General features: G+C 42.4%; 1 protein-coding gene and 1 long non-coding RNA gene across 3 annotated transcripts in view; one reads left to right on the forward strand and one right to left on the reverse strand.

Moving 5' to 3' along the window:
• The window catches only part of LOC140504414 (uncharacterized), a 32,493-nt gene extending 13,969 nt beyond the window's left edge, over positions 1-18,524 (forward strand). Inside the window, exons 2-4 of the long non-coding RNA XR_011967096.1 lie at positions 7,838-7,922; positions 14,697-14,854; positions 17,746-18,524. This is a non-coding gene — a long non-coding RNA (uncharacterized lncRNA). The remainder of the gene's footprint in view (positions 1-7,837; positions 7,923-14,696; positions 14,855-17,745) is intronic.
• Positions 1-27,779, reverse strand: part of MYOM3 (myomesin 3) — an 82,003-nt gene that overhangs the window by 33,556 nt on the left and 20,668 nt on the right. For both annotated transcript variants that reach the window (XM_072609309.1, XM_072609308.1), the window contains exons 7-20: positions 26,689-26,777; positions 25,043-25,087; positions 24,285-24,425; positions 12,731-12,892; positions 12,307-12,448; positions 10,963-11,162; positions 10,343-10,396; positions 8,466-8,593; positions 7,732-7,915; positions 7,392-7,566; positions 4,661-4,782; positions 3,365-3,552; positions 2,025-2,151; positions 840-1,018 (exon numbers count right to left, since the gene is read on the reverse strand). In XM_072609309.1, coding sequence (XP_072465410.1) covers positions 840-1,018; positions 2,025-2,151; positions 3,365-3,552; positions 4,661-4,782; positions 7,392-7,566; positions 7,732-7,915; positions 8,466-8,593; positions 10,343-10,396; positions 10,963-11,162; positions 12,307-12,448; positions 12,731-12,892; positions 24,285-24,425; positions 25,043-25,087; positions 26,689-26,777 — 1,936 coding nt within the window. The remainder of the gene's footprint in view (positions 1-839; positions 1,019-2,024; positions 2,152-3,364; positions 3,553-4,660; positions 4,783-7,391; positions 7,567-7,731; positions 7,916-8,465; positions 8,594-10,342; positions 10,397-10,962; positions 11,163-12,306; positions 12,449-12,730; positions 12,893-24,284; positions 24,426-25,042; positions 25,088-26,688; positions 26,778-27,779) is intronic.

Genomic DNA, 27,779 nt, shown 5'->3' on the forward strand with positions numbered 1-27,779 from the left:
TAAAACCTCAGTTTACTGGACTCTTGAGTTTGGCACTTTTAAGTAGCCTCTTCTTGGTTATCTGTGCTATCAGAGGCCTTCTGGCATAGAGAATCCAAAACAGGAATAGGTCATGTCCAAGTGTTTCTATTTGACTATGAAATCCCTCCTATGATTTGGATGGAAGAGGTGGTGGCAAGAGTTTTATCTTCCTAATGCTTTCTCATTGATATTCATTTTCAAATGAGCTGATATTTCCTGAGCTCACACCAGTTGATCTCTGAAAATGTGGTCTGGAGCAGGCTGGGGGACTGGCAGATGCTCTCCTGGGTTTGCACATTGGCCACAGAAAGGCATCAAAGAGACAGTTGTCTCCTGCGAGGTCGTCTTTGATTACTGTCTGCTGGAACAGCCATTCTCATAAGCAATTCTCCCTCCTCCCCATCCAGGGCTGGTCCCCTTAGAGAATCATTACCTTCTCAACCTGGGAGTCAGGAATTTTGAGTTCTATTCTGGATCTTGACGTGCCATACTGGTTAACCTCCTGACTCTCTGGGCTTCCATTTCTCTCAGTACAGAGTAAGGGTGGGGAGTGGGAAAGTAAGAGACTGATCATGGGGAAAACAAATCAGTGGAGTGGAGACCCCACAAAACATTTGATGAGAACCTTTATAACACAGGGGAACATACCTCTCATGGAACCACTCTATCCAAAATTGCCCACCATGTAAAGTCACCAAGTCGACTGAGAGCACTCATTTGGTCGGGGGGATGATCAACTTCCCACTTCACCAATGAGATCTTACATGCTGGGGGAAATATGGAATCATGAATGCTCTGAGCAGGGAACAGGTACTCACTCTCAGGTGGGTGTTGGTGACAGGACCTGGGACAAGTGCCTTCCATTTCTCAGAGCCTTCTTCTTGGACACTCACATGGTAGCCAGTGATGGGCCCTGCTCCTTTGTACAGTGGGGGCTCCCAACGAAGCATTAGGGAACTGGCCCTCACCTCAGAAGCCCTCACATCATATGGGGGTCCTGTAGGAGAGGAGAGGGAGATATAGGAAGGGAGGGGAGGTTTGTCAACCAGTCAATGTGCCTGCCACTGGAGAACTCACCTGGGATGGTGAGGGTAGTGGGTGGTAGTAGTCATAGTAGCAGTAGTAGTAGCAATAGTAGTAGTAGTAGCGATAGTAATAGTAGTGATAGTAGTGGCAGATTAGTAGCAGACTCTTACTACTGGTGGTAAACTATTATTACTAGTAGTGGACGAATAGTAGTAGTAGACAATTACTACTAGTAATAGTCTAGTAATACTGTAGTAGGAATAGTAGCAGCAGCAGCAGTAGTATAGTATTTATTTAACACTTTAAACATACTATTTCATTTAATTCTTACAACATTCCTGTGAGGTAGGTGCCACTATTATTCCTTTTTTATAGATAAGGAAACCGAGGCAGACAGAAATTAAGTGACTTGCCCATAGTCACACCCCTAGTAAGTGTCTGAGGCTGGATTTTCCTGACTTCAAAGTCTAATGCTCTTTGTTGGAGTGACATAGAACTAGCTCAGCTTTGGAAAATTGTGGAACTGAAATGAGCCTGGTGATTGCAACTGAATGTCAGGTTCTGAGTACCTAAGACTGTACTTCGTCTCAAACAATGGTCAAGGCCCAGGTTGCTGCAGGAGGTAATGGGTCAACCCATTAATTGGGAATAGTTTTGCTTTGTTTTGTTTTTTTCCACTCTGAAACTCATTGCTTCATCTATGGATTGAACTTACAACCCTGATCTCCAGTAGATTGTAAGGTTCTTGAAGGCAGGGATGATTTTTCTTTGCATTCTCCATGATGATCACAATGTCTTGCACATGGTAGCTATATAATGAATATTTGTTAAACTGAAGTAAGTTGAGTTAAGAATTCAGAACTATGGACAGGAGTAGCTTGGTTATACAGACAGGGAAAGGGAGAGTGGAGATGGGACCTGGTGGCCTCCTCTTCCTTTGGCCCAGGGAGATGTGCTGGGCTGAGGCAGAGCCTTACCTGGCTGGGCCATGGTCCACTCCTTACATTCAAACAGGTCACTGGGTTCTGAGAGCTCACCCACACCTGCCCAGTTGGTTGCTCGAGCACGGAACTCATAGAAATGTCCCTCCTGGAGGTCAGTGATCTTCAGGGAAGAAAAAACATGGGACACACAAGTGTGAGGGCAATAAAGGGCTGAGGCACTGAGGAGCTATGGAAGAATGAGGGATAAAGAAGAAAGGGCAGGTAGATTTATGGGAGAGTTCAAAAAGCCTCTCAAAGTGAGAATCCTTTCAAGGCTCAGCTCCAGGGTCACTGCATACATGATCTCCCAGGAGTTACTTTGTATACATCTAGTACTGACTTATTTGCATATTTTTTTTCTCTTCTCAATAGATTGTAGGCTTCTTTAGGGAAGGTTCACTCACCCACCATATGTCAGAGGCTAGACTTGAATCTAGGTCTTATCTTTCTGACTCTATCCAGTATCTGCACTTCCTCTCACCTTATGCATAGTAGACCCTTGATAAATGCTTGTTGAATTGAATCAAAATCAAAATTCAATCAAAACTTTGGGATGGTTTCCTTTGGTCCAATCAAGGCGAATTAAGAGGAGACAGATTTATGGCAGTCAACATAGAGAGCACACACCTGTGCCCAATCTGAAACTTTTGGTTTCTCTGTTGTCTTAGAGGACCGGATCAGAAGAAGTAGCGTAGATACTTGAGAGTTGGCTGACCCTATTCAATTAACTCCCGTCGTTCCCTATGACTTCCAGGATCAGATATAAAATCCTCTGCTTGGCTATTTAAGTCCTTCATAACCTGGCCCCTCTCTACCTTCCCTGGGCCCCTCCTACTTCCCCATGCCCCGCCTACCCTCCCTGGTCCCTCCTACCTTCCCTGGCTTCTTACACCTTAAGGTACTCTCCATCATGAATTCTGATCCCGTGCCATTGGGCTCCTTCCTGTTCCTCACACAGGGCGCTCCACCTCCCAATGCCAGGACTTTTTCCTGACTGTATTCGAAGCCTAGGACTCTTTCCTTCCTCTGCCTTGTCTCCTGTTTCCTTCGTGTCTCCATAAAAGTCCCGCCTTCTGCAAGAAGTGTGTTCTAGTCCTCCTTAATCACAGTGCCCGCCCTCTGAGGCTACCCCTATGTTAACCTGTACGCATGTTGTTTGTACACAGGTTTTTGTATGCTGTCTCCCGCATTAGATTATAAGGCCCTTGAAGACAGGGACGGCCCGTTACCTTTCTTTGTATCCCCAGCATTTAGCCCAGTGCCCAGCACTTAGCCCAGTGCCCAGCACATAGTAGTTGTTCAATGAACGCTAAGCTACTTTTCCGGCTGAATACCTTACAGACTCGGGTAGGCACCGGCTGCTGGTTGACTGGCTGCCAGTTGGGCTCTGACTCATCGTGCTGGTCCAGGAAGTAGCCCAGGATCTTGCCTCCTCCTCGGCGCTTTGGGGGCTTCCACCCAATAACCATGTCATTCTTCCCACAGACCAGGAGGGCAAATCCATAGGGAGCAGAGGGTGTGGCTGGGGATGAGAGAGGAAAGACAGATTCAAGGCCAGCTGTTTTCTCCAGACAGCTCCAGACACCCATTTTACAGAAGAAGAAACTGAGTCCTGGGGGAGAAGGGGAGCAGGCCAAGTGTAGTGTCACGGAAATGCACTCAACTTGGAGTTAGAGGTTGTGGGTTTGAATTCTGATCCTGCTACACTTTAATGTGTGACCTTGGCCACATTATTTCTATAGTTATCCCTTTTACATTGCAGGGATTAGGGGCGAGGTACCCCCATGATCTGGAAAATCTGCATAAAATTTTTTGGCCCTCCCTTCATACCAAAGAAGTCTGAATTTTTTCTTTTTCTTTTATGGGATATTTATAATACCTTATTGTAAAATTTGGGGTGATATTATACAATACTGTACACATATTTATGCATTTCTGAGTTTCTAAACTTTTTCTATGTCTCCAGTTGGCCTTCCACAAAACTGGCCTAAAAGTCCCATTTAATTTCTTATGCTGCCCCGTGATATAGCGAAACCTCAATGGGGAAAGCCATGATGTGGAAGGGATCACTGTATTGCCCAGGGGGTCATTTTCCACCTCAAATACAAGAAGAACCTTCCAGTTCTGAACCTTATGAACCTGTGAAATCACTTACCTCAAATCACTACAAGTAATAAGAGACAGAGCCTAGATTAAAGTCAACTCCCTTGTCTCCCCAGCCCAATGATCTTGCCTCTAACCAGGAGGATCCTTGATGCAGAGCTGGGAAGGATACCAGGAGGTTCAGGGAGCTTAAGTGACTTGCCTAAAGTGATGCAGATCAAGCTGTTTCCTCTGTCAGCAGGATCTTGTGAGCAGCAGTGTAGACCTCACTTGTAACCTCTCAAAGATAATTGGAACCAACCCAGGCTTCTAAAGTCTAGGTAGTATAGAAGTAACATCTCCCAAAGCCAGTCAAGAGATCAGGTCACAGGACACAATACCCAGGGATTCTGCTCCACTCTGTTCCTCATCCTTATGCTCTAGCCTCTTATTGGATTATCCATACAACCCCAAAATAGATCTTTTTCCTGCCCTGTGGCTCTCTGAACTGGGGAGACAGTAAAGCTGCATTGGTACTGTGTACATACCGAGGGCCTGTTTGACGGTGATAGGGTCGGTTTCTGCTGACCTCTCTCCCACACCAGCTTCACTGACTGACCGGACACAGAACACATATTCCTTCCCTGTTTTTAGTCCAGGGACCGAAAACCTGTGAGAGGAACACATGACCTTCAAGAGTCCTAGGTGCACAGTATCAAAGCAACATTGATGGACCCAGTGTGGCCTGATAAATATATGGAAAAACTTGAGGGCTACAGTCTGGACCAGGCTCCTCACTGATGACTGGCAAAGTCCAGTTCCTCAAGATCAGTATTTTCCCCGAGATGTCTTAAATCTACAAATCACGGACCTCTTTATCTTCAAAATCATGAAAATAGCAAATAGCCCAAATATGTATGGTAGAGGTGTACAGGCCATAGCATGCCTTCAATATGATGACCATCATTGGGGGTGACTGGAGAATAAGGGGGCATGGCATTAGGGAAGTCTCTGCCTCCACAGGATTATAGACTTAAACTGAGGAAGACCTGAGGGCCATTTTACAGATAAGGAAACTGAGTCCTAAAGAAGCTACATGATTTGCCTGGGGTGTGAAAAAGACAGGATCCCAGCCCAGAAACTCTGACTCCAAATCCAGCTTTATTTTTACTATGATACACAGCCATGCTCTCTAAGGCCCTTCTGATATAATGTATTCTGAGACCTCTCCCAACTCTGACATCCTGTGTTCTAATTGCCCTCCTAGATCTGACACCCTATGTTCTAAGGGCTCTTCCAGTTGACATTCTGTGTTCTAAGACTCCTCCTATCTCTGACATTTTATGTTCTAGGGCCCTTTACAATGCTAAATTTTATGGAATACAAATGCAAATATAGTTCATAGGAATAGGAATAGGAATAGGAATCCTAGAATAATGGATAATTTTAGAGCTGGAAGGGATTTCTAAGACCAGTCTAAGACCAGTCTGCTCACTTGTGTGAGCAGAAAGCCTCAGACAGTACCTTAATATCCCTAAGATACTAAGAGAATAAGAGGGAGCCCACTAATGCCTTCTGTAGATGATTATTTGGAGGATCTATGGGGAAATGACATAAATTTAAAAAGGATGGAAAGAGATGTAAACTCCTTTGATTCTATTAGGCCTATACTCCCCAAAAGATCAAACATGGAGGGAAAAAACCCTACATATGCAAAAATATATAAAGCAATTTTTTCTGTGGTAGCAAAGAGATAGACACTAAGGAGATACCTTACATTCTGTCAGGTGAATGGCTGAACAAATTTTGGCATATGGATATAAGTATCTGGTATATGGACAGTAGAGAATACTATTGGGTTGTGAGAAATGATGAAATGGACATTTTCAGAGAAATCTGGGAAGCCTTGTATGAACTAATGCAGAGTAAAGCGAGCAGGACCAGGAGAACAACTTGATAACAGCAATACCATAAAAAGAAATAATTATGAAAGATTTAAAGGCTTAAGAGCTCTGATCCATGCAGTGACTAACCATAATTCCAAAGGACCAATAATGAGGCCTGCTACCCATATCTCTTGACAGGGAGGGGATAGACTCCAGGTGGAGAATCCTGTTCTACATTATTCAAGGTTCTAGCACATTGAGTTTGGCCTCAAAATCTGAACTCAAAAGGTCCTTTCCAGTGTCAACACTACAAGGCCAGATGAAACTGACCAAAGCATAATTCTGTTAATGACTGCCAAGGATGAGGCGCCTTGATTAGACACCACCTTGAATAATGGGACTTTTCTTATCTTAATATTTTATGGACATAAATACTATGCTATGTCATGTTAATGGTAAAGGAAATACAGATGTCCTGGGTTATAATTTCAGTCAATACTGTGTCAACTTTCCTATCTCATTGAATTTACAACTTACTCAATTAAGAAAATTCCTTTGTCATGCTATGGTTAAACACATATGGAGATCATAAATTTGAGTGACATAGACATCCTGAGTTGGGATTGTTCTAAAATGTGTTTACGACTTCTTATCTTTTTATGAGTCAAAGTTAATGCTCTGGCTCTGTGTGTGTGTGTGTGTGTGTGTGTGTGTGTGTGTGTGTGTGTGTGTGTGTGTGTATAGTTAGCTGTAAGGGAATAAACAACATGAATTTGTATACCACCTAGCCTGTTTGTCTCTTTTAACCAAACTTTCAGGTCAACAACATACACACGTACACACTCACACATGCACACAGAGGAACATGGACAGAGAAACCCTCCTAAATGCATCAGATTCCCACCCAGAGTCTCAAGGCACTGCTGTGAAGAGGTCTCACCTGGTTCATTGTCTCTCACTCCATCCATGACAAACAGCTTCATGACAATACAATGGACCAACAAGCACCAGCCCAGACGTTCTTCTTCTGGGTTCAGATCCCAGTTCTGTTTTCTGCATGACCTTAAGCCTATCACAAGTTCTAATGGATCTCAGTTTTCTTTTTCTTTTTTTAAAATAAGCATGAAATGAGGTTGGGTAATGTAATCTCTAAAGTTTCATCCAAGCTCTAAGTCAATAATCTAAGTCAGTGATATCTGTATCTGGACTCTATGCTAGAATCCAGAATTCTAGGTTCTGTCTGCTAACTATAGGCATCTCCAGAATGGGAGAGAAGCTGGTGGTGCCCTGTTCAAAGCAACTGCCCCAGCTGCTACTCACCAGCTCAGATGCCCTGGCTGCCTTCATGTGGAAGTGATATACTTTGGGAAGGAAGGACATAGGGAGGACTTACTTGTTACTCTTGATGGGTTTGTTGTTAACGGTTTGCCATTCAGAAGTGCCCGCTTCCCGAGAATATATGTAATAGCCCAGGAGCTCAGAGTCGCCTTTCACATGGTCCCACTTCAGGAAGACAGAGGTTTTTGTGTCTCTGAAAACTTGGACTTGAGCCGGAGGGGGAAGAGTAGCTAGAAGAACAAAAGGAACCAAAACTCCAAGATGAGTAAGGGGAGAGGGGAGAGGAGGGTTGTGTCCTATGGAGTCATGGCAGTGGAGGTGGAGAGCTGGCCTATCCTCTCCCTCCTTGTTCTGAGGCAGGATGTACGCTCCTGCCCTCTGCCCACTCATAATACCTGGCTGACTCCCGAGGGTGATTGGTTCGCTGGGCTCTGAAGGCTCGCTCAGACCATACCGGTTTGCTGCTCGGACTCTGAATCGATACGCCTTCCCTTTCTCCAGATCCAAGAGTGCGAATCTTGGGGACTTCACAGGGGTCTCCGAACTCACTGCCTCCCAAGCATTGCTGCCTGCGACTGACTATAAGGTAAGCAGTCAATCTCTGCCTTACTTTCCAGGGTGATGAGACAGTGCACAGTCATACAGCAAATATAGGAAAATGGTGAATTGCCCAAAAATGTTTTTACTGAGCTTTGGAGGTTAACCCGATAGTCAAACATACAAAAAAGAGCCCTGGATGTGGTAAGCTCAAATCTTAGCTCTGAAACTGTCTGGCTGTAAGCTAGACTGTAAGCAAATCATTCAAGCTTCACCAGGACTCAGTTTTTCTTCTCTAAAATGGGGATGATAATATTTGTACTATCTCCGTCACAGGGTAACTGTAAGGAGAAATGCTTTTCAGCCTTAAAGTTCTATAGAAATACTAAACTGACGTTATTCCTCAGTCACTCTAGCCTAGGAGAGTGGGATCTTGTCTTAGGCTGATTCTTAGAGGCTTGGGATAAGGGAGACTTCTGTTTTCTAAAGGCCTCCTCAGATGAAAGCTCTGCCTACCCTATTGGATTGCATGATCCAACCCTCCATCTTGGTGAGGTGCCCATGAAGAGGGGGAACTTCAGGGTCTCCTCACCTTCTCCAGCAGGTAGGTCAGGTCCTCTTTGCCTCGAGGGCATGGCTCATCCCAGGACAGGAGGACATAAGCCTGCCGAGTCTCACTGGCTCGGACATTGGTGGGAGGGAAGGGGATGATCACCGAATCTACAAGGAATCCAAAAAGTATTGATCAGCTGATGGCTGGTTGTCTTTAAGCTGGCTCCTCCCTCACCATCCCAAACACATCATTTGAACCTATTCTATCCTTTTGATTTTGGCTGTTTAATTGAGTAGCCTTCAGGGAGGAGGTCATTCAATGTTTTAAATAGTCTAGGGAACAGGACATTCTTATATTTTCAAGTGAGTGTATTGGATTAGATAATTTCTAAGGCCTTTTCTAGATTGGAATAGTCTATGTTCTGACTAGCTCTGACATTCTATGCTCTAAGGTCCTATCTGGTCTAAAATTCTTTGTTTTTGATATTCTAGTTCTGACATGCTATGTTTTGAGGTCCCTTCTACCTCTAACATTCTATGTTCTAAAATTCCCCTCAGTTCTAATATTCTCTATTCTAAGGTTCCTCCAAGCTCTGACATTCTGTCTTCTAAAGTCCTATGTAGCTTAAAATTCTATATTTTAAAGACCCTTCCAAATTTGGCATTCGATGTTTTACCTAACATTTCTCTAAGGTTCCTTCTAAGGAACCTTAATGGTTCCTTCTAATTTTGACATTCTCTGTTCTAAAGTTCCTCCCAATTTGGACATTCTAGGTTCTCAGGTCCCTTCCACAATAAAACTCTATCTCCCTCAAGAAAATCTATGCTTCTTGAGAGCAGGAACTGTTTTCATTTTTATCTTTGTGTCTTCAGTACCTGACAGAGAGTAAGCTCTTAATGAGTGATCTAGAGAGCTTGCTTCTTCCTAAGGGAATCTGGACTGGAATGAAAAATCATCTGCAGACAATTGAGAATCAACAAGTAGGGATATGGGGCAGAACCTATTTTTTGGTCTGGGGTGATTTTGTTGGTGGAGGGGATTTCTGGGTAAAGAAACTCCCTGTACCAATCCAAGCCAGCTGCTTTTCTGTAAAGTATAGTCTTAGAGAGAGCCTAGGACAGTGAGGGAGATATGTCCGATTACAAAGAGACTGAGCAAGTTTTCCTGGCTCTGAGGTATATTCTCTATCCATCATGCCACACTACCTTTTTCATATTCCCTCTATCACTGTTCTAATAGCTAGAAATGGAAAAGAAAAGCCTTCTTTCGGAAACTCCATAAAGCTGTTTGAACTCAGGCTCCTGGGGTCTTGCCCCACCTGGAAATGCTTTTCCATTCTCATTCCTGAATACTGTCACTTCTCTGGGTATAGTCAAGACCCAAAGGAAATGCAGCTTTAGCTAAAGGGAAGTCTTCTGCCCTCCTTCTGGGCACATGCAGCCTCCTGAGACAGCATGTTGGCATTCCTGTGGCCTTTATTTTAACAGTGCATACCTCTGCTAAAATGACAACAGCCTTAGTCTGGAAATAGAAAGATTCAAGTCCTGGCTCTGACACTGACAAGCTGTATGACCTTGGGTTAACTCTCTGAGCCTCAGTTTTCCCCTTTATAGAATGATTAGAAATGCTTGTCCTGGTTTTACTCTGTTGTGAAGGTCAACTAGGACAATCTATGTAAATTGATTTTGTAACCTGTTAAGTACTACATAACTGTTAGCCACCACCACCACCACCATCATCTCAGTGTGGGGGCATTGGTTTGTACGGAGCACACTAGATTCTCATTTGCCTAGATTTGAGTTTCATGCTTGCTGTGGATGATGTTGGACCTCAGACTTCCTCAGTATCCTTCTAGACTGCACTTCCACTAAGGATGGTGATAAAATCTCATGTTCTCTGCCATGGTTTGATATTACCTTCAGTATCAGTTTTGCTGATTGTGATGTTCCTCCCGAAATCAAAAGGGATCACTAGGACAGAGAATAGATTTGTATTAGGGGTATGTGAGTGTCTGTGATGGAAATCAAGTCCATTAGTTCTGCTAATGCTGATTTCACTTGCTTTTTCTGGGTCACAGTGATCTTCTCTGCAAAATAAATGGCTTGGAATAGATATTGGTTAAGGCCCCTCCCAGCTCTGATATCCTGTGTTCTAAGGGTCCTCCCTGCTCTGTGTGCTCTTACATTTTAGGATTTAGAAAGGGGCTCTTAGGATAGGAAATAGGATAAGTGGAATACTCACACTGGAAGTTTGTTGGGCAAACACACACTCTGAGAATGTTCTGTGCCTTAGTAGAATGTGTCCAGCCAGCTGCATCTTCTCTATAGCTCTTATAGCTCTTCTTTTATTGGTCATTTATTCAAATACTACTTGTCTCAGTGTTTCAGGTGTGTGCATGTGTGTGTGTGTGTGTGTGTGCATGTGTGCGTGTGTGTGTGTGTATGTGGTATCTCTAATGAGAATAGGGGCCCCCTGGAGACAGGGACTATGAATCTCTAAGGCTGTGATTCTGGTTCACTGGGATCCTTGTACTTACCTGTCTTCTTCTCAACTTCCCTGATGTCTTTCATGGTGACCAACTCTGAGGCCTTGGAAGGGAGGCTAGTGCCTGCTTTGTTGATGGCTCTCACCCGGAAGCGGTAGCTTTGTCCCTCAACAAGTCCTCGAACAGGGCACCGGCAGGTTCCTCCAGGGGCCTCATGGCAGGCCTCCCATACCCCAGACTCTCCCTGGCACCTGTTATCAGAGATAACACAAGTTCTAGGCTCTCCAACATGGGCGCTGTGCCCCAATCTGAAAAAACAAGTCCCATCTATTAAATGCCCAGAGCCTTTAGATATCATACTGATAATGTGTGTCCCTCCCTGGAAATACAGGCTCCTTTCCTCTCATCTCCCCTGTAACCCAGGCCCCTCCTATCTTTCAAACTGTGGATTAAATCTTACCTCCTCTAAAAAAGTTCAATTTGCTTAGCCCTCCCTCCATCAACAGCCTTGTCTGCATTTCTGATCTGTTTGCCCTAAAATACATCTTGATCTGCATTTGCTGCCTTGGAGACCCCATTCCTCATGCCCTTGCCCCTATTGTTAGGCACTAGATTGACTAAAGCAAGGCAGGGCCCTGTTTGTGTGACTTTCCCCCCCATTAAATGTCCCATCCCCCACAGATCTCCAGGGCTCTCTCCACCATATCCTCTGACTTGATTCCATTCTGCCTTTGTAGAAAACTAGCCTTTTGTAAAGACTGGGAGATAGGGAAGTAATTTTCCTTTTCCTTAGTTTTCCCATTGAAGAGTCAAATGTCAAAATGATCCATGAAGTCCCCTCTGACATTCTGTGCTCTAAGGTCTCCAACTTCCACACTCAGTGTTCTAAGGTCCCTCCCAGATCTAATATATTATGTTTTAAGGTCTCTCCAGCTCTGACATTTAATGTTCCAAGCTCACTTCTAGGTCTGACATTCTGAGTCCTAAGGGCTCTTCAAACTCTGACATCCTGGATTCTAATACTCCTCCTTCCAGCTCTGACATTCTGAGTTCTAAAGTCCCTCCCAGCTCTGAATTCTCTTTTCTAAGGTCCCTCCCATTGTCTACATTCTGTTCTAAGGTCCCTCCCAGGTCTGGTATTCTATGGTCCAAGGTTTTTTCCAAGCTCTGACATTCTTTACTCCAAAGTCTGTTCCAACCCTGATAGTCTATGTTCTAAAGTTCACCTGGTATTCTGTGTTCTAAAGTCTTTTTAATCTCTATCGTTGTGAGTTCTCCTCCAGCAGGGATTGTGTCCTCATTTCCTGTGTCCCCCCACAGTGAATAAGACACAAATCTTCCCGTGTATAAGGTAGGCTCTTACTTCTGGTCATTGGCCCATGCTACAGCACCCACCTCTCAATGGTATAGCCAATGATGGGGCTGCCCCGGGTGTCACTGGGTGGGACCCAGGTCAGAATCAGACAATCTCTATTCACATCATGGCACTGGACGTTCAGTGGGGATCCTGGAGCCCCAGCTTTCTCCGCAGGGGCATCTGAAATAGAATGCTCTTCAGACTGACTCATTTTATAGGGCATCTCTAATCCCCTGCATCATCTCTCCATCCTTCACCTCCCCTCCACCATCATCCCTCCATTTTCCAGATCATTGGTGCTTTAGGAGGAGGGGAGGCAGTGATGTTTGTGACAAGACTAGATCCTATCCCACCCTTTCCGCTCCTACTCTGTTTGGGATTCTTGATGCCAAACATCTCAGACCTGCTCTCTCCCCCAGGCCAGGCCCTCCAGTACTCCTTCTCTGCATCCCCACAGCTTACCTCTCACAAACACATAGGCACTCTGCTCCTTGGAGCCCAAGGGAGAGGGCACTTGGATCATGTACAGTCCTTCATCCTCTTTATAAGCACAAGACACTCTCACAGACGCCTGGCGGTCCAAGTACTGGATCTGGCGCCTCTTGGAGATCTGTAGCAGCAAACCTGAAGCAGTCAACCAGCAAGCACATAGTCAGCACTTTCCGTTTGCCAGCCACTAAGCTAGCTGCTGGGGACACAGGAGCAAAGGTAAAACAGGTCTACTCCTGAGGAACTTACATCCAAATGGGGGAGATATTGTGCACATATAGTTTCTAAAGAATAAATTCTTATAGAAACTTGAACATTTTTTAGGGGATGGAATGAGGAAGAAGATCCAGAGAGACATTTTACTAAGGGTAGTATCTGAGCTGAATTTTTGAGGAAACAAGAATTCTAAAGCAAAAGTGAGGAGTTAGTGCATTCTAGGCACAGAGGACAGTGGTGGGAGAGGAAGGACTGTGTGTGGAGCAACAAAAAAGCTGATCTGACTGAACCACAGAGAGTGAAGGGGAGGTGATGTGTAAGAAGGCTGCAAAAGGAGATTTAGAGACAAGCTGCGAAGATGAGGAGTTTCTACTTGAAGGAAAGGGCCGTCTTGCCTTTGGGACTGGAAGGAGGGGGAGAGAGGGTGTCTCTGTTCAGCATTAGTGGGAAACCTTGTATCTGTCAAAGACAAGTTTGGAAGTAAAAATACTGGTGTCTCAAAAGTATACATTACTGAAAGTAAGGCATAAGGTTTACCCCCAAATTACTAGGAATCTACATGTAAAAGCCACTGTTTCTGATCAAAACAAAAAAGCCTACATGCCAAAGCAAACCTGCACATGCTGTAAGACACCAGAAGAGAATGCCATTTTTAAATGACCAGACAAAAATGAAGTTTGTTCTCATAAAGACTCCTACTCTGTGCGTATTTGTGATATCCTTTGCTCATCCTATAAGTACTATGTGCCAGGATCTGTGCTAAGTACTTTTACAAATACTATCTCATTTGATCCTCACCGTAACCCTAAGTCATCCCAGGTTCCATGGGGAACTTGACCTTCTAGGTCCTTGGGTGTGGCCTTTTGACTAAGTCCAAGTTTTATAGAACAAATCTTTTTTTAAGGTGGTTAAAATGGCCCCCATTTTACAGTTGAGGAAACTGAGGCAAACAGAGGTTAAATAACCTGTCCAGGGTCACACAACTAGTTGGTGAGTGAGGCCAAATTTGAACTCAGGTCTTCCTGATTCCCAGCACAGCACTCTATCCACTGTGTGACCAGCTGGCTGTAAGTCACTGAAGTGGTATGATATCATTAAGATCTAATATCACAAATCATATCTTTGGCTTGTTTTCCCCTTCCATTTTTTACCGACACACTGTTCTGGATTTGTAACCTTAAGGCAACCTCTTTTCTTCAATGTGAAATAATTTCTAGAACTTTCTATAACATTCTAGAAGGATTTCCACTAGCATATGTCAGACCTAGACTTCTTGAGTCATAGGAGGCCACTTTACCTCCTCTTTATCAGATGACTTGGATGCATTGGATTTAACTGATAAAAAATATTGTTTCTAAGAGATCTGATCACTGAGCACAACTCATTTTACTTGTTGCAACAGAATGGTGCCTTAGATTCAGATTTAGTCTAATTCTGAGGAAGATATTGGGTTGGACTTTTCTTTACTGAACTCCACAGGCCCAGTTACCAGAGGGCTCAAATCTCTCTAGATGTTTTTCAAGTGGGAAATTGTCTAAATGTGGTAGAATTTGCTCAGATCTGTGCCAGAACAATTTTATATAAATCAGGTCTGCGGGAATCCATGTTGAAATGAAAAGTTAAGAGAGTATTTCACCATAGCAGGATATTGAGCTCAGGCCTTGGAGTCAAATAAGGATTTTTCTCTATAGTAGGACGTTAAAATTATGCTGGTTTCTTTCAGTTGTAGTCAGTGAATGTTCCTCCATTTGAACTGAATTTTCCTAACCTGTCACCAGTCTTAAGTGAAATGAGTTGCAAGGGCCACTACATGGTACAGCCAGCCTGGAGTCAGGAAGACCCAAGTTCAGCTCCAGCCACTGCCTAGCTGTGTGACCCTGGGTAAGTCACTTAATTCTGTTTGCCACAGTTTCCTCATCTGTAAAATGATCTGGAGAAGGAAATGGCACACCACACCAGTACTTCTGGCAAGAAAACCTCCAAATGGGGTTACGAAGAGTCAGATGCAGCTAAACAACAATGGCAAATTTCCAAATGTTTTTCACACCAGTGTGAATCATGTTTTCTCTGAATGAACTGAGATTGTACATCTTGATGCTGACCATAAGTGATTTATCTTTTCTAGTCTGGGAATAAGTATCTCTCCAGGAATGAGGAACCTGGCCTTCTAGGTCCTTGGGTGTGGCCTTTTGACTAAGTCCAAGTTTAACAGAACAAATCTTTTTTTTTAAGGTGGTTTGTTCTGTGAAACTTGAATTCAGTCAAAGGGCTGCACTTGTGGACCTAGAGGGTCACCTGTGACCTCAAGGCTGCAGGTTCCTTACCCCTGATACCCTGAGAGCCATATCTGTGGTAACTTTTCTTTTAGCAATATAAATCTCGTGACCAGATTTAACTCAAACTAACATTAGCCTTACTTATCTTCTGTGATTATAGAAAATTAAAAAGCTTTGCACAAACAAAACCAATGCAACCAAAATTAAAAGGAAAGCAGAAAACAGAAAAAAAAATTAAAGCAAGTGTCTCTGATAAAATTCTTGTTTCTCAAATATATAGAGATCTGAGTCAAATAAATAAGAATACAAGCCATATCCCAATTGATAAATGGTCAAAGGACATGAACAAGCAGTTTTCAGAAAAAGTAATAAAAGCTATCTATAGTCATGTGAAAAAATGCTCTAAATCACTATTAATTAAAGAAATGTAAATTAAAACAACTCTGAGGCATCACCTCCCACATCAGATTGGCTAATATTAAAGAAAAAGAAAATGATAAATGTTGAAGGGGATATGGGAAAACTAGAACAGAACCAACCATTCTGGAGAGCATATTCTTTGATACAGCAATATCCCTACTAAGTCTGTATCCCAGCACGATTTTAAAATGGGAAAAGGAACAATTTGTACAAAAATATTTATAGCAGCTCTTTTTTTTGTTGTGACTAAGAATTGGAAACTGAGGGGATGCTCATCAATTAAGGAATGGTTGAACAAGTTGTGGTATATGAATGTAATGGGATACTATTGTGCTATGAGAAATGACAAGCAGGATGATTTCAGAAAAACTTTGAAAGACTTACATAAACTGATGCAGAGTAAAATGAGTAGAACTAGGAGAACATTGTATACAGTAATAGCAATATTTTATGATGAATAACTGTGAATGACAGCTATTCTTAGAAATATAATGATTTAAGACAATCTCAAAGGACTCATGATGAAGAATACTATCTGCTTCCAGGGAAAGCATTGACGGTGTCTAAATGCACACTGAAGCATATTTCTTCTTTCTCCCTGCCTTCTTTCTTCACTTCCTCCTTTCCTTTCCTTTCCTTTCCTTTCCTTTCCTTTCCTTTCCTTTCCTTTCCTTTCCTTTCCTTTCCTTTCCTTTCCTTTCCTTTCCTTTCCTTTCCTTTCCTTTCCTTCCCTTCCCTTCCCTTCCCTTCCCTTCCCTTCCCTTCCCTTCCCTTCCCTTCCCTTCCCTTCCCTTCCCTTCCCTTCCCTTCCCTTCCTTTCCTTTCCTTTCCTTTCCTTTCCTTTCCTTTCCTTTCCTTTCCTTTCCTTTCCTTTCCTTTCCTTTCCTTTCCTTTCCTTTCCTTTCCTTTCCTTTCCTTTCCTTTCCTTTCCTTTCCTTCCTTCTTTTCTTCCACAAAATGATTAATATCAGCTTGCTTACTGACTCAGAGAAGGTGAAGGGGATTGAGGGAGGTATAGAATTTGGAATTCAGAACTTAAAAAAAAATGTTAAAAGTTGTTTCAAATACAATTGGAAAAAATAAAATATTATTTTAAAAAAGACAGAAGCCTAAATTTTGTCATTTTATAGACTTCTAAGATACATGAAAAGATAAAGATTTTAAAACAAAATATTAAATCTATGTATTAAGTTTAATAATATCCAGGATTCATAAAGTGGAATGCTTTACTAATATAATATCATTTTACCCTTATGAACAATAGCATTATTGTAGCCTCAATTGCTAAAATATATCAATATCAAGAAAAATAGCCCTGCTCTTTTAGGCAAATTGTCCAGGTGTTCTGAAATGGACACTTCTGACATAATTCCTATTGCCTTCTCTTCATCTTAACCTATACCATCCTATACAGAATGTGATTTCAGCCTCATCTCCTTGCACAGTTGTGGAAATATTACCTTTTCTTGACAAAATTTAGAAAATACAACAAAGCAAAAACAAAAATAAAATAAACTAATTAACAAAAAACCCTCAACAGGACAAAAAGTGCTTAGCTGAAGGAAGGAAGAAATACTTTCCCAGACTATTAAGAACAGAATTTAATTGTTTCAGAAATTTTCCAACTGTGAAGGACTGCGAATTTGCCTAAAAAAGGAAGAAGGGAAATTTAATAGATAAGAGAGTCTGCTGGAGAAAGTTGTATGATCTGGCTTGTGTCCCAGGAAAGAAAGAAAACTTTGTAGCAAAGTCTGTATTTTGTGGAAACAAAATACAAGTGTTTGCTTCATCATGGTTTTTTGTTTTGTTTTGTTTTTGTTAATGGTCTGCCAGTCTTAAAGGAGATCAAAGAGGTGGAGATTAGACAGTCCAGATTCCCTTGCTCCCTCAAACCCTGCATTGGCTACATTTCCAGCCAGGGTTTGAAGGAAGTTCTGAACTTGACAATCTGTCTTTCTAATATCGAAAACTTATGATATTAGCCAAAAGAAGGTGAAGAATGTCAGAATAGAATGCTCATAAGGTAGGGTGCAAATATTTGAATTTCATTGCTTACATGTGATTTCCCCACAACAGGTGAGGCACCTTTAGGACTCTGTCTTGGAGCAGAAACACTGGAGTTATGTAATTCATCACTAGAAACTGTTTAGAATAATTTCATCGTGCGGATAGCACATTGATTATATTAATCTTAATTTTTGTTTAATGATTACTTGTGTTACCTATTGTATTATTGTATTATTTTGTAATGACTACTTATATTACCTATTGTATTACCTTTGAATTGGGATTTTGAAAAATGTGATCAAGATATATTTTGTTTCTGAAATTTTTCATTCTTACCAAACTCATACACACAACATGGATGTCAGTCACTTTTATATGTGTATGTGTGTATGTGACTCATACCATAATTTCCTGACATCAGTGAAAATTACATATATGTCCTGGACAAAGATTTTGAAAGTTGTGACTTTATGTACTTATGTTATAATTTCGAAATGAGAAGTCAAGTGATCATGAGCTGGTAATAATAAATTAGACTAAATCTGTGTGTTCCCAATACAGACATTTAAAAGTTGTGATGGAAGAAGTTATCATATGGACAAATAATAAATTTCAGAAATATAAAGTTATGATATAATTATTTCCTCAAATGATACAATTGTATATATTTGAAAATGTGTGCCTTCTCTGATAAGTCATCTAAATATTAAAATGCATGTCTAGTTCTGACAAAATATAAGAATTGTTTGAAAAATTAATTTTTTATAATTTTCTAATTTTGAGAAATAATTTCTGTGAAAGTGAGACTATTTCATGATGTGAAGCCTGAAACTAATTGAAATGAGAACTTATATGTGTGTGTGTATACTTTGTTCATATTTGAGTCTGAATCTTTACTGGTCCTCTACATGATGATAAAGAAAATTGTCTTTTGGCTAATTGTGGCTGAAAGTCTACATAGATACTATAAGCATATAGTTGGACATAATTTTGTATAAATGATTTCCTTCTATATACAGAAGTGAAAGCTTTTTGCTGCCCCATCAGAATTAGAGGACAATTTTATAACACCTTATTGAAATATTCTTTTCTGGATTGAAAAAAATTGTAAACATATATGACTTGGAAAATGGAAAATTTTCTACACCTGTAACTAGATATGATCCCTGCCAGAAAATCATATGCTATATTGCTTCATAACTGTATGTAACATATATACTGTATATATATGATTTTCAGATATACTAGGATCTGAAAAATGTGAATTTTGACTAATGGGATGTATCTTCATGTTACACCCTGTTTAAAAGTTATTTTGCCTCTCATTTTCTGTGTAAAATCTTGCAATGCTACTGTTATACTTTTTATTGCAATTGTCCATTTGTATCACTGATGTTTGATTTGGAAAAGATGACAGAAAAGTGTGCACTACATTGTGTGGGAAAGAGAGATAGAGGCTGGAAATTTAGAAAGGTAAGCAAAATGGGGCCAAAAATATTAAAGACTTTGTGTCAAGATCTAAGACAATTGTGAAGAACCTATGATGAAAAATGCCATCCACCACCAGAAAAAGGGCTGATGGAGTCTGAATGCAGACCAAAGCATACTTAAAAAACCAAATAACAACTTTGTTTATCTTGGTCTATTTTTTTTTCACAACATGGCTAGTAGGAAATGTGCAGCTATGAAAACATATTTCCATATAACCCTTATCAAATTGCTTGCCTTCTCAATGATGGAGGAGGTGATGGAGGATGGGAGAGAATTTGGAACTCCACATTGTAAAAAAAAAAGAAAGAAAGAAAGAAAAAAGAAAATAAAAAAGAAAAAGGGTTAAAAATTGTTTTTACTTGTAATTGGAAAAAATAAAACATTAATTTTTTTTTTAAAAAATGACTTTGTATCAACAGAATGAACCTAAAGATGGATATTAAATGATTATCATGTATCATTCTATATATTTAGTCCAATCCAATTCTTGTTCATACTAATGTTAACTTAAAGGATAATTCAGTCAGTCATTTTTTCAGTCATGTTCAATCATCATGACTCCATTTGGGGATTTTTTTGGTAAAGATACAGGAGTGGTTTGCCATTTCCTTCCCCATCTTATTTTACAGATGAAGAAACTGAAGCAAACAGGGTGAAATGACTTGCCCAGGATCACACAACTAGTATCTGAGGCAGGATTATAAACCCCCCCAAAAAGAGTGTCTTCCTGACTCCAAGTCTGGCACTCAGTGTATTCTGGCTCCACCTAGCATCATAAAGGATAATTATCTTTACTTTAATTGTAAGCACTGGAATTTGCTGGGTGAAATCTCTTTTGACTGAAACTTTTACAAATCTATTGCCTATAACTTTATTTTGATCCTGAAAAATACAGGTCCTTAGGCTAACGAATCAGCAAACCCATAAATAAGAAGAGAATGTTTTCAGGCTTCACCTGGGATGTTATGGAGAAGTGTGAAAAGCACTTCTAGGTAGATATTATTCTGAGTTGCTATCATATACTTTACATGATGTACAATTTCAATACATAAATTAGCAACTTAATTTCTCAGATCTTTGCCCAGAATCCAACAGGACTGAGAAAATTGTATTCTGGACTACCAGCAAGAGGTCACTCTATAACTTGTAGACTTAGACCTGATAAAATAATGTCAGTTTTCTTTTGTATAGTACAGGGTGTCCCAAAAGTCTTAGTGCAGTTTTATAACAGCTTTAATAGCTTAAGATGTAAGCTTTAAAAACTTAGACTAAGGCTTTTGGGACATCCTCTGCATAGATTTATTACAGAATCAAATGAGGGAGCCTAGGGAAAGTGCTTTATAAACCTTAAAGCTCTATATAATAGTTGTTATGGTTATTATTAATACCTACAACCTTTTATATGTTGAGTCTTGCTGTGTCCTTAAATTCACTGTGATCTGAACACAGGGGCAGGATAATCTTGTTGAAAAAAGTCACACATTTCCTAACTGTTGTATGTGCCAAAGATTTGTTATCTCCATGCTCAAAGATATTAATGTGAGATTCCTGGTTTAGCAAAAGAAGCCTTAGTCCATAAAGTCCATAGGGCAGGGATAGGGAACCTGTGACCTGTAGGCCACATGTGGCCTCTAGGTCCTCAAGTGTGGCCCTTGACTGAGCCCAAGTTTTACACAACAAATCCTTTTATGAAGGGGATTTGTTCTGTGAGGTTTGGATTCAGTCAAAGGGCCGTACTTGAGGACATGGCCTGGAGGCCACAGGTTTCCCATCCCTGGCCTAGAGTCTGTCCTGATTCCAGAACCCCTTTCCTCCTCTCTTTCATTAACTCTTGTTCACTCTGAAATAGCACATGCAAATAAAGGATGGAAGAAATGGAGGAGAAATGACTGAAAATGGCTCTAAGTATTTGAAAAGAGTTAAAGAACATTATTTTGATTCAAATTTCTTTCTGTGACCACTCCCACTTCCAAAGAGCCTAGTATAGAGTAGGGTACTTATTTAAAAATTTTCCAAAGTCCTTGGTTCAATTCATGTGGGTACTCTCTCCACCTACAAAGAGTTCACCCCCACCCCACCATGGCTTAGAAGGTCTTCACGACTTATTATAGCTAAAAGTATTCACCTCTTGGTGACCTACCTTCTGGTGATAAATCCTTCTACTCAGTTCATCCTTGAATGTCAGACCCAGTCTGTTTCCAGGCCTTTCCAGTGAGGTAAGACCTTCCTGGGGAAGCTAAGTGGCACAATGGATAGAGTGCCAGGTCTGGAATCAGGAAAACTCATCTTTCTGAATTAAAATCTGACCTCAGACACTTCCTAGCTGTGTAATCCTGGGCAAGACACTTAACCCTGTTTACCTCAGTTTCCTCATCTGTAAAATGAGCTGGAGAAGGAAAAGGCAAACCACTCCAGGAACTTTGGCAAGAAAATCTTAATGGAGTCACAAAGAGTCAAACGTGACTGAAATGGACCTGCCAGTGTATGCTCATCATTGGTAGTCTTTGAGAACTCAGGGTCCCCAAAACCATGAGGAGGCTCTGAAGGAGAGCTTGAGTGAGGCTGGGCATAGCATCAAGGTTTGGTGTCCTTAGGGTATTTTTTAAGATAGTAATTACATTGAGGGCTGTACCTATGTCCTGTCTGACTCTGTATCCCCAATCCTGAGACCAGAGCTCAGCGCACAGCAAGTGCCTGAAAAATATTTGTTGAATTGAACTGAATAGAACACTGCCTCAGGAACAGAGGGCTGTGTAGGGGAGCAGTGTGTGACCATGGTCATGGGGGAAGTGCAGGCAGAGAGGAGGCAGGGCTATTCTGTGGCTTTGCCAAGATGAGTGAGGACCTCTGTGCTAGAAGATTTTTCATGTAATTCCAATCCTAGGGCATGGGGACTCAGTGAGAATGTGGTCAGAGGACCACAGTGAGGAGGACTGGATCATGGGATCATAGATTTTAGAGCTGAAAGAGATCTTAGAGGTTGTGGAGTCCGATGCTCTCATTTTATAAATAATAATAGCTAGCATTTATAGCCTTTAAGGTTTAAAAAAATGCATGACACATATTTTCTTATTTTATCCTTACAATAATCCTGTGAGATAGATGCTGTTGTCATTCCCATTTTGCAGATGAGAAAACTGAGGTTGGAAGAGATTAGATGACTTGCTCATTGTATTAGGTAACCTGTCACATATCTAGTAAGTATTGGAGGCAAGATTTGAAGTTGGGTCTTCCTGACTCCAAGTCCTGCCCAGGAAAGGCATGGGCTCTCAGTGAGGGGCAGGAATTCAGTGAGAGCATCAGGATTCAGTGAAGTAGTTAGGGGCTTTGGGGGTGGTACTGGGGATCAGTGAGGGATGGGAGTTTGGTGAGTGAGCTGGGGATCTAGCACAGTCCTTAGCACATAATGGATAGTTATTATTAATGACCCCCTGATTGATTGATTGGGAGACCCAGAGAGAGAGGATGGAAGACTCAGGGAGTGGGGTAGGGGCTCAGCAAAAGGATGAGTGTTCCTTGAGGGAGGGAGAAGGGACTCAGTGACAGGCTGAGGAGCTCAGTAAGGAGATGTCAGTCCATTAAAGGGATAGGGCCTCAGTGAGAGGGCCAAGGGTTCTGGCAGGGGGTGGGACTCAGTGAAAGATGAGAGAGATGGAGGCTGGGTGAAGGGTTAGAAGCTCAGGGAAGAGGCTGGAGGCTCATGAATCCAATCTGGCTCTTGTCTATTTCTCCCTCTATGCTCATTATTATTCTCTACCTGCCCAGACTCCCCTCCCAAACCCTGATCTGCACCTCCCTGCACTAACCCCTGTACAGTCCAGCCTGCATTCCTTAGCTCAGCATCCAGGATTCTGGCTGCCCTCTGTGTTCCTGAAAATATCCCAAGCCTTGTTTTTACAGCTGCTTCTGGGGGCTCCTTGGGGGCCATGTCCCACCCCCTAAAAGACAGGTGCTGGCTTTCTGGGCTCAAGAGCTTGGGGGGGAGGTTAGTGAATGGCCTTCTCCTTGTCCTTGGGGCTTCAGCACAGACTGGAGGAGAACAGTGTCCAAAAGAAAGGGGCACTCATGCTTCCTTTGGCCCACACTGCTTTGCTGAGGCTCTGCTAGGTAAGATAGTCAGTACTGATGATTAGCGCCCTCTCCAAAGCAGCTTTGGGCTCCTCCCTAGGCAGGGCTGAAGGTTTGTCTCAGTTATTTGGATGGGCAAACTGAGTGTGGGACCCTGAAATGACTGGGTTCAAGGTCACACTGGAGAGCTGAGAGCAGGATTTAAGGAAGTCAGTTAATGCTGCCCTGGCCACCTTTCCCCCACAGTCTTCCTGTGACTAGAATCCTTTACAGTAGGTGGAGAGATGGCAGCAGTAGTGTAGTGGAAAGAATGTGGAATCTCGAGTCATGGGATCACTGAATCATCATTTAGAGCCCAAAGGGCCTTAGAGGTCAACTTGGCCAATCCTTCATTTTACAAATGAGGAAACTGAGGCTCAGAGATATAAAGCAACTTGCTTAAGGGCCCGCATATCAGAGTTCAAATTCAAACTCAATCCATCATTCTTCCCACTGTACTACACTACGGAAAGACCTAGGTTCACTTTGGACACCCTCTCTGTGGCCATTAGCTCAGTGACAACGTCTCCTAGCCTTCAATTCTTCAGCTATAAAATAGGGATATTAATAATTATAGCGCCGACCTCACAGGGTTGTTGGGAGAGGATCAAATGAGCTGAAAGATGTACAGTTCTTTGCAAACTTTACATATAATTCTCAATTATTAATTCTGAAGTCTGGCCTTGGGAAGCACTCTGTGATAGACCTCTTATCTCCTTTATTTGTGTCCTTTAATTGGCTGGTTTGTACTGGAATCAAAGAACTTGGAAAACTGCCTTCCTTTGACCCATCAGACTGGAACTCCCTGAGGGCAGGGGCTTTCTTCCTCCCATTGGATTGGAAGCCTTCTGAGGGAAGGGATTGCATCTCCCTGGAAGACTGGGGGTGTGGTATACTCCTGGAGCCATCCCCAGGCTCTGCCCTCAAGGGGTATAAACCATTCCTACAGCTGGTGAGTTGGGAAAACTGAAGAGATGGGCTCAAACTGAAAGGAAGTGCTAAATACATACCATCTCTGAACCACTGGATGTTTCTCTGGCCATCAGGCACATCTTTAGTGAAAGTACATGCCAAGATGAAAGGCTCCTTCTCCCTGGCAAAAACAGGTCTCAGTACAGATTCGAACTCAACATCTGAACCAAGAAGAAACCCTGGAGAGAGAACACATACCCTCAGGCCTGCCCCAGAGGATGGATGGGGTGGAGAGGGGTAGGAGGGTGGGGGGGAGGTACTGCTACAGGGGGATCTAATCTGCCCTTGTCCAGGCCATGGATAACTCAAGCATCAATTTCTGGACCGATTGTCCCAGGATACTGAAGTCATTTCGTTTGAAATTTTCTATAGATGAAACTCAGACACTGTAAACTTTGTAAGGGTAGGCATGATAGTGTTTTTATTTTTGTGTTTTCAGACTTGAGCATTGTGCCTGGCACTTAGCAGATGCTTGAGCAAACATATGAAGAATTGTTCAATTGAATGTGACACTTTGTAAGAGGTAACTTAGCAGCTCCCCCCCCCCCCCCCCCCCCCCCCCCGACTCCTTTGGTTTGTTTGGGCAGTCCTGAAGCATGCTGGGTACCCGTGAGAAGCCAGCCTATAAGATTTCTGTCAGGTAAGTCACAAATAGATAAGAAAGCACACTGAATTCTAATGGGAGGCAGCTATATGGAAAATCTTAGACCTTACGACAAAGGTGTCTACAACTCTACTTAGCTGCCCCTTCCCCCTTCCCAGCCTCTTCTTCCCTCCCACCCCATCCCATCCTTACTTTTAAATATCTCTGAATCGAAGCCAGCTTCTTTCCCCAGATATTCTGCAAAACCAAGAAAGATGATCAGGGCTCTGAATAGACCACAGCCTCAGATTCCTATGGGGTCAAGAGCTAGGGCTGGGAATCAGGATCCTTAACTGCTCAAACTTCTAGCTAGGACATAGGACAGCAGGGAGAGAACAGGAGAAGCCTTTGGACAGGGTGAGGAAATAGTCTTTTATCCAAGGACACCCATCCGGGGGCCAGGTTGATGACGAGCAGATTCATTGTCTAGAGGGATTGCTTTTTCCATTTAGTGGACCGGAGGTGAATGTTCCACTGAGGGCATTTAAGGGCTCAATTTGTCTGAGGGAGTGGGGCAGGGAAGGGCAGAATTCTAGAACATAAAAGGTTAGAAGTATGAGGCACCTTAAGATATAGAATGTCAGAGCTAGAAGGGTCCTTAGAACGTAGAATGTTAAAGCTGGAAGGGATCCTGGGATCACCTAATCCATATTCTTCATTTTATTGATGGAGAAGTTGAGGTACAGAGAGGTCAGTTAGTTGCCCAAGGTCACACAGTGAGTTAGTATAAACTCATACCTTCTGAATTCTACCAAGTTCAATATTTTTAAACAACAGTCTAGAATCCCTCCCTTCTTCCCTCCCTCCCTCCCTCCCTTCCTTCCTTCCTTCCTTCCTTCCTTCCTTCCTTCCTTCCTTCCTTCCTTCCTTCCTTCCTCCCTCCCTCCCTTCCTTCCTCCTTCCCTCCCTTCCTTCTTTTGGAGGCAATTGGGGTTAAATGAATTGCCCAGGGTCACACAGCAAGAAAGTGTCTGTGGCCAAATTTGAACACAGGTCCTCTTGACTCTATCCACTGGGCCACCTAGCTACCTTGTCACTGTCTTTCTCTAGTCTTGAAGTGAATCTATTGGGATTGGTGAGCCTGTCTCTCTTACTGATTTTGCCAGGGACTGTCATGAGTCCATAAAGCAAGGAGGGTCCTTGACAGTCAATTAATCTATCCCTTTGCCACCAAATCCATTCTTCCAGAGGGAGCTCAGCTTGGTGTAGAGGAAGGCATATGAAATTTCTAATCTGAGGAATATTAACTCAAATTGTAACTCTGCTGCTTACTACCTATGTGACCTTGGGAAAGTCCCTTTACCTCTCTGGAGGGGGCTAGACTTGATCTCTAAGACTTCTTTCAGCTTTAAATCCTGTGATTTTATGACTGTTGGTAGGTGACACAGTGGATAGAGCACATGGCCTAGAGGCAGGAAGACCTGAGTTCAAATCCAGCCTCAGACACTTACTAGCTGTGTGACTCTGGACCTGCCTTAAACCCATAAACTTAAACCCTATTTGCTTCAGTTCCTCATCTATAAAATGGTGTCTCATTGGAAAAGGAAAGGGCAAACCATTCCAGTATCTTTGCAAAGAAAACTGCAAATGAGGTCATGAAGAATCAGACATAACTCATAACAACATACTCTGTAGTCCCCAGGGAAGGAAGTTCTGTGCCCATCTAGACCATCCATTCCTGTGCATAAAGGAAGTCCTTCCTCATATCTGGCCACAGGCCCATTTTCACATCTGGTCATTGACAGACAGACACTGCAAGGATCTCTATTAACATTAGGCCAGTGCGGGGAAAGACTTACTCCGAACAAGGACTTTTGCAAAAGAGGAGGCTTGGCCATAGGCATTCTTCACCTTTACTGTGTAGGTGGCTGAATCCTCTACTGTGCATCTGGAAGGGAGGAAAAACTGAGGGGGATGGTAATAGGTGCATGGGATCTCAGTTGTTGCCCTTTGGGTCTCCAAGGGAAATTGAACCTGGACTTAAAAGCTTAGTTTTGTTTCTAAAATGTGTTCAATATAAGTTCACCACACCCATCCCTCATCCTGGGCCTGGACAGTGGATGAATTAGAATATCACAGATTCTTTGATCTGGGGCAAACCTTTGAGATCATCTTGACACAACCCCTCATTTTACAAATGAGGAAACTTGGGCCAAGAGTTCTGTGATTTACTAATGGTCACTAAAGAACAACCAGGTTTGGAACCCAGCTCCCAATCACATCCTACCCCACCCTATCCCAAATACCCTCTCCTGGAATTCCACCAATCTGTGTCTTGCGTCCCCTACAGGAAGATCAAGATTCTTTCTTGAGAAAGCTTTTCCTGATCAGTCCCACTAGACTCTGAACGTTCTTCCAGATTGGAAGCTAGTTCTCCTCATTTTTTATATTGAACAGAGCTATAACTAGCACTTTCTTGTGCTAGTCAAGCATCACTGGGGGGAGGAAAAGGGAAGATGCACCAAGAGATAGCGCAGAGAAGAACTCACCTGGGGTGCTTGTTCTTGGGGAAGAAGCCTGTTCTAGGACATCATGAGGCCAATGCTGGGGAAACCATTGTCTGGGGCATGGGCTAGGCTAGAGAGAAGCTCACTTAGGGAAAGGAGGAATGTTTTCCCAGAAGACCATGAGGTTTCTACAATTTCTGTGGTTGAAGGACTTCAAGTGCTATTAGGGACCTTTAAATTTCAGATTCCAGGAACAAAGCTCCAATTGCACCACCCTAGTTACACCTTTATTCTTTCATCATCTTGTTACCTGTCAATGCTACCTCTCACTTGAAGAAACTGTTTCTGTAGAAATGACATTACAGTTATTCCTTTGGAGAAATAGATAATTGGTGAAAACAACTTTGGGTACAATGTATTTGATTTGATGGTTTGGATGCAAT

This window comes from Notamacropus eugenii, chromosome 5 (genome assembly GCF_028372415.1).
Source record: "Notamacropus eugenii isolate mMacEug1 chromosome 5, mMacEug1.pri_v2, whole genome shotgun sequence".
Classification (NCBI taxonomy): Eukaryota; Metazoa; Chordata; class Mammalia; order Diprotodontia; family Macropodidae; genus Notamacropus; species Notamacropus eugenii.